The sequence below is a fragment of the Brassica napus genome, chromosome A2, assembly GCF_020379485.1.
Source record: "Brassica napus cultivar Da-Ae chromosome A2, Da-Ae, whole genome shotgun sequence".
In the NCBI taxonomy this organism is placed as follows: Eukaryota; Viridiplantae; Streptophyta; class Magnoliopsida; order Brassicales; family Brassicaceae; genus Brassica; species Brassica napus.
In genome coordinates this window covers 21,887,897-21,905,478 of record NC_063435.1, presented here as the reverse complement: position 1 = coordinate 21,905,478, position 17,582 = coordinate 21,887,897, and the positions used below count along the sequence as shown (strand labels likewise).

The following is a 17,582-nucleotide window of genomic DNA, read 5'->3' as shown; positions in this document are numbered from 1 at the left end:
AGGGGTGGTGTTTTGGAATTAGGGTTTAAAATTTATAAAAAATAAATACTAAAATAAAAAATACAAATTTTAAAAACAGTTTCAAAAAGTATTTTTAAATTATAAAAAGAAAATTTGAAAAAAAAAATAAAAAAAAATCGAAATAAAAAATTTAAAAAAAAAAATTATAAAACTTTCGAATCTGAAAACGTATAATCTGAAACTATAAAAAAAAATTCTTTTTTTCATTTTTTTATTTTTATTTTATTTATTTTTATTTATTTTTGTTTTTTCTTTAATTTTAAACCAAAGGTATTAGAGATATTTTACCCTTTAATGAATGTCATTTTTGTGACTTTCTCCTTCTAGTGCTATTTTTGAGACATAAACTTCAAAATGTGCTATTATTGACAATTGCCCTATATATATATCATTTCAATTAAATTAAATTATATAGTATATAAAAAGTTAGTTTCAAAATTTTCAGTAAAATGTTATTGAGATCTTAATATTTTAATTTTAATTTTTTATTAAACAAATTTCACAATAAATTTTTTGTGATTAACGGTTTAAATATTTGTTATAACAAATATAGAAATGATAATAAAATTATAAGAGTATGAAGTGTCAATAATAAATATTTATATTAAAATATACGACATATATATATCTATGTCAATATCACTAAAGTTTTTATATACCATATAAAGTAAATAAAATGACTGTTTTGATTTATTCACAAAAACATGATTGTAAATAAACAAAAGGTATTAGTTATGATTAATGTACTTACTCTAATGTATATACTTTTATGTATACAAATTATTTTTTAAATAAGTAGTTTCTAATATATTATTTGATCCTCACAATCCTAAGAATACACTTTTTCAAATCGAAGTGATTTTTAATATTAGAAGCACTCTATATATATTATTTCCTTCAGATTAAATAATTTAGTCCTGATTTTTATTCTTAAAAATCTTTTAATGGAATATCATGACAAGATTCCAATCACCTCTTTTTGAGTTTGTTCGAAGAATAAGTGATTTTATCATTTGTCAAATATTTGTTTCTCCCTAACATTCTATCTAGCTAATATAATTGTAAGAATGAGAGATTTGAACTAGTTATTATAACTTTTTTGGTTTATCATTTAAAATATCAAACAGTTCTTAGTTTATATATGCTAGAATGATAAAGTATCATATACATTTTATCGGTATAGTCTTAAGTAACTAAACCTCAAAACCGTAGGTTAATAAAGTAAGTGATTTTTTTTTGTTCTAGAAATAGATGATTTAAGACTTAACTGGTGAATATATACTAGACATACATTTATATTTCGAGTCTCCACTTATATTCTATAACAATTTTATATCAGATTTGAACAATAACCTGTGAATAGAGTTTGCCGGTGATTTTATTCAAAAAAAAATTGATTCTTAGATATTTATCTACAGTGGAACTAATTCTTACATATGTCCATCTTTTAAATAGACACTTATCACTGAATTCATAGAAGAAGTTAAAAAAAACTCATATCACTGAAATAGAAACGAGAACGAAAACACAATTTTATAGATGTAGAAAATGAAATCACTTATGGAGACTCAATAGTAAACAAATCGAGAGCAAAAAACCTAATCCCCTTTCGTCATTTTACAATCAATGTTGTCTATCTGGTTTTGGTGATTTGTCTCAGCCATAAAACTTAATTTTCTTTTGTGCATATAAAATCTTAAAAAGAATTAAGAGACCAACATTTATATTCACTCTTCAACAACGATGATATATTTAAGAGACCAACATTTATATTCGTCATTTTACAATCGATAAAGAGTGTAGTGTTGCAAAATGTTAAAACCATTTAATGACAAAACATTAGTATAAAAAACTACCCCACACATGCACATGAGTTATCATCTATAAACATTTATTTAAAAAGTAAAAATATAACAGTTAATATCTAATGACTTTAAAAGGCTTAGAGAAAGAAACCAAAAGTCTGATTGGCTTAAAATGAACTATGGAAACTGTATGATATACCACAAAAAACCACAACAGCCTACAAGCCAATATGTGATCAGAAGAAAATAAATATGTGGTCACAAAGAAACAAATCTACTGGTACACAAAATAGGTTGGTCAAATAAATTTGTGGAAAAGAAAAGAAGTCTGTGAAAAAATTGATTAAACCTATATTATAACTAGATGACTTTCACAAAATCATGAGATAATATATATGGTTTATTTGTTGATAAATATTATTTTAGAATTCAATTTATTTTTAGTATTTGATTCTTAAAAAGGATAATCTACCAAATACAATAAAATGGGTTTTGACTAAAAGAACACCCAATATAGATATATAAATATATAAAAATATCTAAATAAAAAAATTTATTAATTTCAAAAATTCACTCTTTAAATCTAAACCCTAAAGCTAGATTAGTTAAACTTAGAGATATACATGTCATTTACATCGCTAATGAAAACTATTTTGGTCAGTTTGGACATTGTGTGCTATATTTACGATAAAAACAATTTACTGTCATACTAGGATATTTTTCTTCTTAATATTCTAGTTTTTTTTATTGTGTTTTGCTTTTATTTATCTAATGTTTTACTGTATTTGTTTGAATTTTTTAAACGAGATCATCTGATATCCAAATCAGACTAACAAACCATTTGTTCATATAGAGATGTGTATGGACAGAAATTTTAACTTCTGTTTATCATCCTATGACGCAATATAGATTTTTCCTTTAGTAGAAAATGTTAGGTGTTCTCAACTATTCATTGAGACTTGTGAGATTTTGTGCTATTAATATTCTTTTTCCATGAAGTTTAAGAGTGAAGAGTTAGTAAACATATAGGTTTTCTGCGAATAAACGACGTCCCTTAAGCATTTGTCTACTGTGTGAACAGAATATTGATTTGTTTTTATTTAGTTTATAAGGTAACATTTGTTGAATTTGAGATGATTTGCTTACGGCAAGGCAGAAACCCAATTACATTCCCAATGAAAAATTGTCTCGAGATAACATTAATGCGATCCTTCTCAATCTGCAGGTTTTCTTCAGAATATATAACATCTTTCCTAAACTCTGGAACTTTTCAGTGAAGGTTATTATAAGAAATATCCATAATGCTCAGCTTCTTCAACTTGGTAAGCAGTTCGACAGGTATGGTGCCAGTTAGTCTGTTGTAAGATACATTAGTTGCACTCAGAAGTGAGGTATCCGAATCTAGGAGATATAATACTTGTTAGATTGATGTTCATAAAGTTTATTGCTGTGATGCAACACTCTGTGCAGTCGATACAATACCAGTGTCATCTCCTTTCCAACCCTCTACAAGTACACTCGGGAAACCAATTCTCCAGGTATCTGAAAAAAGTAGTGACTCGAGGATCAGGAGAACCCAAACTTCTTCAAAGATTCACATGTGTCGCGGTGACTACAGCCAACAAACATATAACTACAGCTACCATATCTTGTCTTGAACTTGAATCTGAACCAGACATGTCCAACTCAACACTTGGTTACCTTGAAAGCAAAGAAAAACAGATCAAGATTCTAATCAATCAATCAATCAAGTTAAACCAAGTTGCAGAAATGTAATGACTAGACATTTCGAACTCAACGTGAGTGATGGTACTACATGTTACCCTGAGTATCATTTATAAATTTTTTTTTATTCTTTAACATATCTCTTTAAATGGCATTACTGTGATTTCACTGATACCCATCATTTCATTTTACATCAACTGTTTAAAGGATGTGTTTTCAACAGTAAAAAACGTAATTTTGGTTATGTGCATTCTGACTATAAATAAGTAAAATCATTGGTTGTTCTTACAATTCAACTATTATGTCTATAACTATTTTTGAATTCATATAAATGTTCTCTAAACTAATGAGTCATCTTTTCTATAATATAGATAACATCTGTAATCTATGCAATATAGAAGTCTAGGCTATAACTATTGAGATTTTCCACATAGAATTTAAAACTTATAATCATATTATGAAAATTTATAATTTTAGTTTACTATGTATAAAATGTCAAAATTTCTATAAATAATTTTTAAAAAATAAAATAGAAATCCTTACAAAGTAAGGCAAACTAATAGACAAAACATTAAAAATAATTAACTTAATATAGATACACCATTTTGAAAAAAAATACATAAAGTCAAATAATTTGATTTCAAAAAATAGTAAGATTTTTAAAATATACATATATATATATATATACACTATAATATTTAAACACAAATGAATACAAAGGTACATAAAAATAAAATAAACAAATAAAAATATTTAAATGGAAGCTATGTAACATATATATTTTGAAAAATTAACTTAAAATTACAAAACATTTGTTTAAAAGATACAAGTAAATGTTAATAATTGAAGTGACATAGGATTTTAAAATTTAAAACTACATAATATTGAAAATCTTCATTAAGAATTTAAAATATCAATAAAATATCATCTTTTAATTTAATATTTTAAATATTGAGATTTCCGCAACAAAATTGAAAATATAAGAAAAATTCCTACAAAATATGGTAAATTAACCAAACAAAGATCACTAAAACTAATTAACTTTATATATATATACTATTTTTACAATTAAAATAAAGTTAAATAATAAATTCTAAAATACTTGTTTTTTAAAAATATACTATAATTATTTAATCACAAATGATTTTATTAGGACATATAAATTCAGTAAAATAATAAAAATATCATTTAAAATGAATCAATTTGACATATATACTCTATGAAAAAATTATCATAAAATTAACAAAAAAATGAACGGATACAAAACAATTTAAGAATAAAGGCAGTAATAATTTAAATCGTATATGATTTAAAATTTGAAGCTACATAGTATTAAAAATCTTTGTGGAATTTTTAAAATATCAATAAAATATATCAAATCCACACTTTATTTGATACAAATGCTAATTATTTGTAATACTAACATTAGAGAAATTAATAAACAATATGTCTTAAATGTTAGAAAATAAATATAACATATATATCAAAATAAAATAAAATATTTCTAACATAAAAGGAAAATTAATATGAAATTTATTATATAATTTTTTTTATTTTTAATTATTGGTATAGACTATAAAAATCAAAACTCTATCTCTTACATTAATTGAATTATTTAAACTAATCACTTTTATTATAAATAAGTGCAGCCTTTCATATTAATTGAGATTCCTTTTATTAATAAATTAAGTAAATATGTGGTTTTATATATATAGAAAATTTTAAAAAATAATAACTATTATTAAGTAAATTTTTGGTTAATAAGAAATAAAATTTGTATGTCTACCATAGTTATAAATAATTTTGACAAAGTTTTTCAGATTTTAGTTATGTATGTCCGGATTAAGTAAATATCTCATTTTTTAATTAAATCTATCAAAATTAAATAAATTTGTAATCAAAATAAAAAAGTTATCGATAAAAATGTGTGGCATTGTGTGACCTTTATCTTATGGAAATATTGTAATTTTTAATTTCCGAGTTAAAATTTATAATAATACTATTTTTATAATTTCGGTTTTTGATAATTAAGAATTTTAAGATATTATATGCATCAAAAACAATTCTTTACATTTTTTAGAAAAAAAAATTATCTAGCTGTCAAAACGAATTAATGTCAAAAATTGCCCTTAATTCAAATAATATTTATCTATTTCTTAAAAAAAATCCTTATAAGTAAAGGCAAAGAACTAGGATTGAAAAAGTACAATTGACTAGAGGTCATTAACTCAAAGGGAAATGATCTTGTTCATCATGTCAGAGGTTTCTAATTCGAATTACCGCTAGAATGAAACTAATATCACATAATGTGATTTCGGGTTTGGGGAAAATAGGGTTTAAGCCCTGAACTTCCTAGTAATTCAAAAAAGAGACTCTTCAGAAAAGGAAAAAAAAAGTAAAAGAGTGTCAAAACGAGCAATTAGGCCAACCACGTAAGCGGAGTGGTAAAGCGTGACATGAGCCCCCTACAAAAATTCCGTTATGTTAGTTACCAATCTTATATCATCAAAACAAAACCCATAAAGATTTTTCCCTTCAAGTATAAATTAGATCACAAAGTTTAAATTTGTTTTAAAAAGTCAATTCTTATTAATCATCTGGTTCTCTTCTAAGCCAAAATAAATAAATAAAAGATGAAAATTTTGCTTTGCCTAGTAATGTTCTTTCTCCTCGTCAACGGTTTTGCGACCGCACAAAATCTCATTCAAGATTCTTGCAAGAAAGCTGCAGCTTCAAACCCCAAAATCAAACTTGATTTCTGCGTCAAGACCCTTGAAGGTAACCCGCAGAGCAAGGGCGCGAAAAGCCTGGCCGACTTGGTCATGGCCTCGACCAAGAACGCTGCCACCAAAACGACCAGCTTGAAAGCAATGGCTGACAAGATTCTCTCGGGGAAGAAGTTCGCAAAGGACAGTGAGATGCCGTTACGCGACTGCCTTGAGCTTTATACAGACGCTACTGCTTCCTTGAACGAAGCTATGACGAGCGTTAAATCGCGTAAAAACAAAACCGCCAAGGTGGGTATGAGTGCTGCAATGGATGCGCCTAGCACTTGCGAAACTGGTTTCAAAGAAAGAAAAACGCCTCAGAAGTCACCGTTTACGAAAGACAACGATGTGTTGACTCAGACTATTTCTATTTGTTTAGCTCTTACAACAATGTTGAAATGAAAATATACTAAAAGTGTAATCAAAACATGGATTAAGGAGAAATAATGTTTGATAATTTACCTCAAGAGGAATAATATAAGCAATGTTCATAACCTCTTCAACAGAGAGTTATCTGCATATATTAAAGATCAGAGAAGCCTTTAAATAAACCAAAATCTTCTGAGATTGAATAGCAATGTTGAAATATTTGGTGCTTTTTACAATACTGCCCGGTATCTAATTGTGTTCAATCCGGTTAACTAATCCAAACCAAACCCAAAAAAGCATAGCCAACTCAATTTCTTGAAAAATCATTTTTAACAATTTATTAGTTTTGTTAGCAGAATGAATCCAAAACTGATACTAAAACCATATGTAACCACAGCGAACAATACTATTTCACAAACCACAAACAAACCGGTTTAGAGACGTATCAAGTTAGAAGCTTCACAAAGAAGTTAAAAATGGTAATAGTTATGTTTTCTTACGTGTGTGCAATGTGAAGCCCATCGTCATTATCTTCATCTTCTTCTTCTTGAATTTTCTCCTCCTCATCATCATCATCGTTGCAGTAACTAGATGATGAACCAAACAAGAAAGGTTGATCCTTTAGAATCGAAACCTGATCCATGTGAATTAGCATTTCTTTTATAGTTCCAAACCAACTTAGATGTGTAATCCTGAGGCGACACCAGTCCACTCTCTCTGATAAATCTCTTCTGCTCTTCTAACGTTTTTGGCTCATTAAGCGTCAAGTACTCCATCAGAAAATTCTCATGCTCAGGTCTCTGGTTAGCCGGCGAGTAATCAGTCTCCGGAACAAGAGACATTCTTGTGTAAACAAGCCCATCAATAGACTCAGGAAGACCCATTCTCAAGAGATTGTTATACTCAGGTGACAAACCTTTCTTCTCCTTTAAAGGACGACTCAAGTTCCTAGAAGCTCCTTTATACACTTTGGCTCGTGATCTTAGCTTTATACTTTGCAGCGTAAAGCAAGCAAGCGAACCACGGACAATGTAAGAGCAGAAATTCACAAATCCGCAAACCAATACCACTGAGCAACTGTAGTCAGAAACTTAATCATCTGTACGTTGGTATGAGCTTGTTGATCAAAGCACATCGGTTATCAAGACATTAGAAGAAGGAAATAAGCACTTTTTGGAGCAATTAAAGAAAGTGAACAAAGACAACATGATTTGGAGATTCAAAGTAAAAGTTTTACTTCGAAAGAGATGAAAGAAATAAAACAAAAATTTATTTTGTGACCTAAATTCCATAGAAAATCCAATGTTCGTGAGTATATCGAAGCAGAAAAAGCACAGATTTTACAAAAACGCGGTCACCAGCAACAAAATCAACAAACTCCTCCTCCATCCATTTCGTTTGGACAATATTTTAATGATCTTTGTGGATCCAAGAGTAATTTACTGGATTACTAAGTTGTTACAATATGTTGTATTAATTAATTGGAATGATTGGTTGGGTTGTAACTATAAAAAATTTACTTTAGCATTTTGTGTGTAGGATTTTTTATTTAGCTTTAAGTGATGTAATTTTAAAATTTCCTATAGCTGGGCTTTAGAAAATAAGATGTTTACAACCATTTTTTGTGTGTTTTTACTGTAGATTTAATTTTTTGGTTGTAACTTTAAAAACCAAGATAAAACATGATTGGTAATATTTAAAGTTGTAGATGAAAATTAAAGCTAAAGTCACTTCCTACATCCCAACCAATCACCCTTTATGTTCAACTTTAATTTGTTATCTAGATGTAAAATCTACGTGCAACTTTTAAAAATTATTTTATAATTAATAATTTTATTTTAAATATAAAAATTAAAAATATCGTTTATTTAATAAAAAAATTTGAATTTCATTAAAGAATAATATTTTTTTATTTTAAGTAAAATTGTAAAAATCAAAATTTATTACGTAATCAAAAAACTGTGTGTTTGTTATGTTGAAAATTGTATTTCTACATAAATATGTATTTTACATATAATCTGAAAAAGTGAAAGGATTACTTTGTAAATTAAAAAATATGCCTCTATTATATAGGATTGCTATTTTTTCCTCTAAATATAAAGACAAATTTTAAAGGAGAAATAGAGGTACGTTTGAGTAGATTTTACTCTAGTATAGCATATAGAGTCAAAAATAGCATAGAGTTGAAGATGCTCTTAGTGAAAACAACTTGTTATGATATTTGGCTCTTCGTGTTAGTTAACAACTAATGTTGTGTAAGATCAAAAATTTAAAGGGAAAATTATCAAAACAGAACAAAAATTTAGGATGGTTGCCCCTTTAGTATAATACCATCACTAAGCTGTCCCTATAGTTTAATAATTTTCATAATCTCAAAAGTAACCTTTCATTAATCAAATTAAACACAAATTAAAACCATTTTTTAAGAGTTTAATGAAAAAAGATAAAAATAAAATCTTTTAGAAAGGCAAACAAATGTAAAAACAATTAAAAAGGGAACAAAAGGCACAAAACCAAATATTTTGTAACCCTAATTTCATTTGGTTTCTCTACCTCTCTCTCTCTGTCGAGAGAAACAAGACGCAATTCTTTGTCTACTGTTCTATAGATGTGAAATAGGGTCACATGTTCATAGTTTCGGTTTGTTTTTGGATACAAATACCGAGTTGTTTTGTATTCATATCTTCGATTTGTTTTGTTTATGGTTTTCGTTCATGGCTTTGATGTTTTTTTTATCTGATTTGATTTTCGATTAAGAAGGACAACTATTTATTTGTTTTGTTTATGTTATCGTTTATGATCATGTCTTGACTTGATTTTGTTTCTATGTAGCGAAAGAAGGAAAACCATTTATTTAAGTGGGTTGATAAAGCTTTGCTTGATGAGATTCGAAGGGTAGAGGTTGAGAAAAGAAGAAATTGAAGATTTGAAAAGGAATATGAAAAAGACAGTGGAAGAAAAAGTTAGGAAGCAGAAAAATTCCCTTGAAATAGGTTGTTTAGGAAGCATTTTATGGTTTCTTGGAAAACTAAGAAGCCAAGAATGAATGAAATCAGACTACTGGTGCTTAGTATTTTGTTTTTAGTGTTTTGTTCTTATAATGGATATGGCGATTTTATGGTTCTTAATATGACTAAGACGATTTTTTGTTCCTCAAGTTTTGTTCATACTATGTTGTCTACGCAAATGAAAACACAAAGAATCATACATGAAACACATATAAATCGAGAACAAATAAGCTGAAAAATCTATACGAAAATAGTGCCAATGTATAACAATGAAACTAAGAAAAAACATACGAAAATTATCCAAAGTATAACAATCAAGATGAAAACAGAGTTGATTGTTTTTAGAAGCAGAAACCATACAAAACAATGATAAGAATGCACTTTGAAATAAGCTCGCCATTACCACCACTTGCATACTTGAACAGAGCAACCTGTGACACAAAGAACCATACATGAAACACATATAAATCGAGCTTCAAACACACATAAATGGACTGGCTATGTAAGCCGACTCTTACCATTTGCTACCCCCTTTGTTATCAGCCGAAAAAACTCATCCCGTGGTTGCACCAAATTCCCAAACACCACATGTTGTATAGATATGCATCATAGACCAAGAGTTTGTGAAAATCACAAAACAAACTATGGAGAAATCATAGATTGATGAACAAGAAAAGGCAAAAATCATTTTTTTTTAATATTTTGGCAAAGCAAATCGATCAAAACAAATTTTAGGAAGTTAAAATATTTTAGAATATTTTCTTAACCGAAACTTCCTTAATTTTCGAAAACATGTTTTTTTTTATCGGCAGAATGCACCTTCTACAATGTGTAGAACCATGACAAAAATCATGAATGCAATTTGTACCTCATGTAGACGTACATGTTTTTTTTTTAGGTTTCACATTCCTGAAATTTTAGAATATTTCATAAAAGTAGAAGCTGCATTAGAGAGAAAAGTAGATATCTTTACAATTAGTAGAATTCACATTATCTATACTTAGAATTTTAATTAAAAGTGAATTGTTCGTTCTAAAAAAGGTAGATTGACTTGTTTATTCTGGAATTCGTTTTCTACTAACCAATTTTCCGTAGAAGATGAATTCTACTTTTAGTATAACGTAATTTAAAAAAATATTTATAAAGTTTTTCAACAAAAAAAAATATATATGTTTGTGTGTATGGATGTTTTATTAATTATTTATATTTTTAATAATTTTTTTGATTCATAAATCTATTTATTTTATTAAGTTTCAGAATTGGAAATGATAAAAAAGAAATAAAATAGACAAAAATGGTTTTATACCAAAAAGACAATTATCCTAAATTTTTGTTCTGTTGGCTATTTTTCCAAAATTAAATTGGACTATTAAAGAGTTTATATGTCCTGAATATTTTACAGAAATTGTTAAAAAATTTAGAAGATTTTGTTATCACATGGTAGGAAGCTTGGAATCTCGGAAAAGAGAAACGAATCTTTGCATTTCCTAGGAGATGATGAGGCTCTACGCATCATCAAACAATAACATAAGCCATCGTCAGGAAACGAAAAAGAAAATTAAACCTTTCTGTAATAACGAAAAAAAAAAGAAAGAAGAGATTTACATCATAAGAAGAAGGAACATGAAAGAGACTAAAGGTGTACAGACAGATGTACACAAAGAATCAAAGATTTGGTAAATCCTAAAAAAGAAACCCAATAGTGTTTGGTTGTTGGTTGGCTTTGTCTGTTGCTTCTTTCTTCTTCTTCTTCTTTCTCCCATAATAGAAAAATATTAAAAATCAGATACTGAATATTTTGCTTTTGATTCCCTTTCTCTTTCCTGTATTGTTAGAGATCAGCAGAATTAAAATAATTGTAGTTAGGAGGAGGAAGCTGAAGCTGTCACGTTACGGCTTTATCAACCCTTTCACTTTCAAACGTTTAAACCCTCCAAAATGACTCTCATCCTTCATCATCATCACGTCACTTTGCTGCTCATCCGTTTCTTTTCTGTTTGATATTACTAACGCCACTTCTTCTTCTTGCTTAATAATACTATTGATACTGGCACTACATCTTCCTTCATGGTAGTTCTGCGTTCTCTTCAATCTTTTATGATCCTATTCTCATATAAACAAAATATAAACTTGAGGGTTAGTTTAATTCATCATGACTGTAAAAGAAAACAGCAAATATTATGTGATTTTCAGTACCTGATGATGTTCAGAGTCTCTTGTCTCCAGAACAACTGTTCGGTTTTCCAATTTAAATGAACGGCGTTTAACTCTGAAGCTCTCAGAATCAGAACCGTCACTTTCATTATCCGTAACTATGGGTTCATCTTTAACCGCAGTGAAGAACCGAGTTTTCTTGTTACTGCTGCTTGCTACTTCTTCCAAGATCTTAGAATCACTACTGCTACTACAGTTAGGAGCTCGTCTATTTACCTGCTTTTGTAACCGAAACAGAAAACGAATATTTAGAAAAGGGACTGTCAAAGAGTGTTTGTTTTGTTGGTCAGAAACTTACGTAATCATCAGTAACTGAGGAGATACAAGGAGCACTTGCTTCGTAGCTCATGACAGGATTTCCAGATGTCATCTCTAACTCGGTATTGAAGTCGAAGTATATAGTGGAATACGGTGAATATCCATCTTCTTTTGCAGCTGCAAGTGTGATTGACGATGGATATGTGTATAACTCTTCATCAGTTGTAATCATATCTGAAACTCCATCTTCTTTCTCAAACTTCTCTGCAGCAGCTTCCAGGGCTTCAATGTTATCCCTCAAGAAAAGAGTACGTGTTGTCCCGCATGGAAGGTCAAGCTTTTTAACATCTAGATAATGATACAATAAGAACGTCAATTAAAACAACGCTAGTGACAGATATTGATGAAGATAACAGAGAAAAAGCTTTACCATGACGGAGACAGACGGGATGTGAGTAGCAATGGCAGTTTATAAACGCCAAGTAGCAATCCCGTTTACACATACTACATACGATGGTTCCATATGTATTTGAAACAATCCCTGTGCATAATCCTGACTTCATTAGAGACCATCGAGCCAGATGAAGAAAACGAATCAGGTGCACAAACGCAGTCTTGATGTTTCTTTGCCCTGACAACTCCGGAGGTGTAAAGTCCAAACTCTCGGGTTTGGAACTTGAGTTTAACAGCATGGCTTCCTTACAAATCAATTCTTCATGAGGAAGCAATGGCAATCTGTTAAGGTGAGCATACCGGCAACTAGCAATAGCTCCAAAAGGAAACCAGTCACTCATTGCAAAGTTCACTGCCTCACCACAATTAAAACCTACAATATATTTTCAAACACAACCGTTAAATCAGATGAATATGATATCAACTCTCTGACCGATAAAAATGTAAACCCAGAAATAAATTGTGTACCGTGGCTGAAACCAGCATGATAAGCCCTAGGGAATGTAACAACGAACTCTCCAGGTTTCTGTACAGCCTTGTACACCGGCACATCATGATCCAAGAGAATCTTAGGTGGGAATATAGTAGTCTTTCCTAGAAGCACATCAAAGGCTCCATCCTCTCCACAAGTTGATAGAATATCATCATTGTACACACACTCTCTGACCACCTTTTCAAATTTTAGAGCTGCAGATCCTGGAACTCCATACCAGGTTTTCGATGCTCCACAATGCTGATAATTGATGCTGTTTAAAGAAAAAGGGTTAAGGGGGTAGATTAACCGTATACTTGATCCAAGATTTTGTTTAACTTACCTGTACAAATAATGGTCCTCAACATGCCAGGCAAACATACTAAATAGCATTCCGATGTAAAGCATCGGTTCAGTGACTCCCTGAAACAAGAAAATCCAAAGTCAAAAGAGGATAAATAGAAACTTCTTATGTTACCTTAATGTAACTGCACTACTTCTCACATACCGGAATGGATGTTTCAAGAAGGCGCAGGATAGACTTCGGCAGCCTTGAAACTTTCTGAAAGTAGAGACAGAAAAGAAATATAACTACCAAACTTAAACAACCAGGCATATGTTTTCTTAAATGCAATACAAAAAAACCGCAAAAGCTAAAGTTGAGGTAAATCAATACATTCAAGTTCCAGTTGCTGCTTCCTAACGGGTCACCATGTGCAGATGAAAATGCGCTACCATCTACATCACACGCATACTCAACTGATTCAGTCTTGCCACACAAGATTTCCTTCCAGAATTCTTTCTCCAGGAATGAGTCGGGCAGAGAGCCACCACTGCAATATCTACGTGCAAATACCTTGTTGGCCATTTTCTCATAGTCGCGAAATGTATAATTCCTGAGAAGTTAACAAATAGTCAAATAAAAAACTATAAAATGGTGTAGAGCTAAATAATTCCGGGCTAATTACAAACCTCCCACTCATGAAGAATGTAACTTTATCATCAGAATCCCACTCAGCAAGTCGAAGGGGTTGCACTCTGGTAGTGAACTTAAAGTTTGATTTCTCTTTCATCAACACAGCGCCTGCAGGAACTGTTGCTGTCAAAGGAGATACGATCTTGCAAATACCTGGAAAAGACAGACAGAATCAGAAATTGGGGAAAAAAACATAATGAGATTGTTTACAGTTGAACCCCCATGAAGGGCTGAGACTACTATATTGCCTACTGCATATTTATTCCATTTTAACATTTGTTAGCTTTTACTAAACAGAAAACTAATCAATCGCTTCAGCTAACAGATGCAGCTTATAAATTAAGGAGCACGAGTCTACTCCTACAGCATTATTCAATTCATGTTTAGATTTTAGCTTTCCATGTCAATATTACCATATTTTGAAGCTTCTGGGAAGATCTTCTGCAGATAAGTCAAAGGATCCTCAAACTCATCCTTTGTTGGTCTGTAGACAGGACAGTCTGAAACCCTCTCGGTCCATTTTAGATCATCCGTCTCAAACTTGTCCACTTTTTCCTTCAAAAAGGCACCCTTAGCAGTAGGTCCTGCGCCACTAGAAGTTACACGTAATCTAATTCCACGTGACGCTAAAGAGGATCTCAAAGCATCACCACCTCTTCTAGCCATTGTGCTGAAGTCTACTGTTTCATTGGCAGAGTCTGATCTCATTTTCTGAAGCCTTTTACGTTTCAGATATTCTAACCCATCTTTAGCCTCTTTGGACAAGCAACTCCTCCTTTCCGCCTGCCAAAATCCAAGTGTCAGCCTAGTACTACTCAAGATACACATAGACATGTACAACAGGTCCACCATTCACACTAATAATAGATACAAAAAATATTAAACTCCACAAAAGCTAAGACACATAAAAGTGAACACAGAAGTTAGAAACAGTCAACACCTAGAAGTTTGAAAAAAGGCATAAACATTTTCACTACCACATAACGGCCTTATCTCTTTGACCAAATACCCTACAAAGTCAACTTTCAACACCGTCTAAGAGAAAGCGCCATCCACAGCTTCCTCTCTACAACACCCCATTGTTTGACCTAAAAAGAGCTATAGATTCGTCGCAATTTCAACAGACCTCCTCAAATCGCAGTTTCGCACGTGTGACTCAGATATAAGGAAACGTGTGGGAGATGAAATCACAATTCACAAAGCAAAAACGTTAAATCACAATGAAATTCGAGCAATGCAACAGATCTGATCTAACGAAATTCACAAGAGAGGGGAAAATCATCTCACCATAGCATTCCGTTTCCTCTCAACGGATTACACAAACCAACCGCAACGAACAAGGAACAGAGACGAAAACCCTAGATCACGATCTCGAGCAGCGAGAGTTCAATACGAAGCCTGGCATGCAAACACGGCGAGCCACATTCTACGAAAACGCCGCGGAACGAGTCAGGACCGAGTCAAACGCGGAGATCCGAATCGCCGTCAAAGAAACATCAAAAATCACCACATACACTATCCACGAGATGAAGATATATGTATATCGAGGCGTTCTCGACGTGAAACGGGATCTGTTCACCGTTTAACGGCCGGAGGTTATCGGTTTTCTCCGGCGTAGAGGAGAGAGAAACTGTAGATGCTAAAAGAGGACCGAGAGAGAGAGAGAAAGGGGATGATGAAACTTGGAAAACCGGAAAAAAAAAATTGTTAGGAAAGAATAATGTATAGTTTTATACTGTAAAGTCGAAACGTGTATACTTTAGTGGCCACCGTAATTTTAAAAATAAAAAATAAAAATAAAAGCTGTTCGTAATTAAAATAAAATTCAATAAAGATAGGTGGATCCGGAAGGTTCCTATATACTACTTATCAACCCATTAGGTATTTTTAATAAACGCTCGTAACGTTTTCCGTAATTGTTGCGGTTGGAATTCTTTTTCTTTGGTGGCCAGCTCACAAAATATATTGGAGAGTATTATTATTCAAGAGAGAGAGAGATATGTGATTAATTTATAGAGTGCAACTTGTTCTTTAGTTTAAGAAGCTGAAGTATGGTGGTGGACTAGAGCATTTATTAGTAATGCATTAATATTTACATTGAATATAATTAGATTTTACTCAATCCATCAAACCAGATAAAAATTAGAACAAAAATCTCCATTTTTATTATATAAGGCAAACTAATGAGTGAAATATTTTGTTTATAAATTTTGTTTTTATTTTAATTATATTTTGATAGGATTTCTTTCTTCCTATGTTAGTTATTTAGAGCTATAATTTAAATTTCATTTTCTCTTTAAGTGAAATATATACAATTTATAATTTGAAGTGATTTTTTTATTAAAATAACAAATTGCATACTATTCAAACATTTATTCAAAAAATTTCTTTCAAATTCAGTTTTATCAAACTTTTAATATTAAAATGTATTTTAGAAGATTTTTGCTTACAAATATAAAAAAATTAAAATCACATAGTTGTAGATATCATTTTTAAATGGAGTTTTAGATTGTTTTTAATTAATATCATAACATTTTTATTAATCAATCTAAAATAATTTATAACTAGTTGAAAACAAAATCACTTTAAATCTTTCCAGGTATTATATTAAATAGCTCTATTTATTTGTTGACAAAAAAAGTTGACAAGAAAGTAGCTCTCTTTATTTATTTGTTTCCATTTTTTCATAGTTATTTTAAATTAATTATGTTGCTTTTATTTTACTTTCACTGTAAGTAATCACAGTAGAAATCTCGTCGACATGTAAACAGTACCATCAGCTTTATGTTTATATTATTTAAAAACAAAATCACTAATAAACTAAAGATATAAGATTCCCAACAAAAAAAAAAGATAACTATAATAAGTGTGAAGGAAAGTGGTGGTTGTTAGGTGGTTCAACCAAACGCTGCCAACCCCCTTAAAACGGCGTTTCATTCATAACGTGTGTGTTTTCTTGAACAGTAACTAGTGTGTAATTACGGGAAAAGAAAGTAAAGTCATTTATACAGCTGAAAGTTGAAACGTGGTGACACTTCTGTTCTGTCAATACACGTGGCAGGTGCATCGGGAAGACAATTGTTTTTATTGGTTACTGTGGGATGGTGAAGACACCGGGTTTTTCGGTTCCCGGTTAAAGCTATTATCCCAACAGAAACCCATTGGTCCATTGTTAATTTCACTTTTTGTTTTAAATAAGTGGGAAGAGTTAGGTTGGGTACAATGATTAGTTTTGTGAAGTCAGCGAAAACGAAAGTTGTACCAAATTGGCTCGGTTTCAGTAATTCTTAAAACCTGTTATGTTTAGTTCCGGTTTATCTTCTCTATAACCGACTTTGACCGGTTGTGCTTGGTTTTTACTTTTTAGTTTTCAAAATCTCTGTAGTAGTATATTCGAAATTCGAGTGGACCACCCCAAAAATCCCCCTATACATTAAAAGAGAAGTCACTTTAGTGATTTCTGATGACGTGTCGCTAATAGGTGAAATTTCAAAAAAATTGTTATAATTTGAT

The 17,582-nt window shown here is 30.7% G+C and overlaps 2 protein-coding genes across 3 annotated transcripts; one reads left to right on the top strand and one right to left on the bottom strand.

Moving 5' to 3' along the window:
* The first annotated feature begins 6,163 nt into the window (after positions 1-6,163).
* On the top strand, positions 6,164-6,844 carry LOC106423741 (pectinesterase inhibitor 12). The gene has a single exon (XM_013864508.3). The coding sequence runs from the start codon at positions 6,185-6,187 to the stop codon at positions 6,719-6,721; it is 537 nt and encodes a 178-aa protein (XP_013719962.1). The 5' UTR covers positions 6,164-6,184; the 3' UTR covers positions 6,722-6,844.
* Positions 6,845-11,159: 4,315 nt separating this feature from the next.
* Positions 11,160-16,002, bottom strand: LOC106400035 (lysine-specific demethylase JMJ706). Of its 2 annotated transcripts, none has more exons than XM_013840455.3 (11): positions 15,357-16,002; positions 14,483-14,852; positions 14,066-14,222; positions 13,770-13,989; positions 13,602-13,655; positions 13,437-13,516; positions 13,090-13,367; positions 12,599-12,994; positions 12,209-12,516; positions 11,893-12,129; positions 11,160-11,799 (listed from the first exon to the last, which is right to left on the bottom strand). In XM_013840455.3, the coding sequence occupies exons 1-11, from the start codon at positions 15,357-15,359 to the stop codon at positions 11,587-11,589; spliced, it is 2,316 nt and encodes a 771-aa protein (XP_013695909.1). In that variant the 5' UTR covers positions 15,360-16,002; the 3' UTR covers positions 11,160-11,586. The 2 variants fall into 2 exon arrangements, with proteins under 2 accessions (XP_013695909.1, XP_048616423.1); XM_048760466.1 differs by having other exon boundaries at positions 11,893-12,126; positions 15,357-15,995.
* Between the last annotated feature and the right edge of the window lie 1,580 nt (positions 16,003-17,582).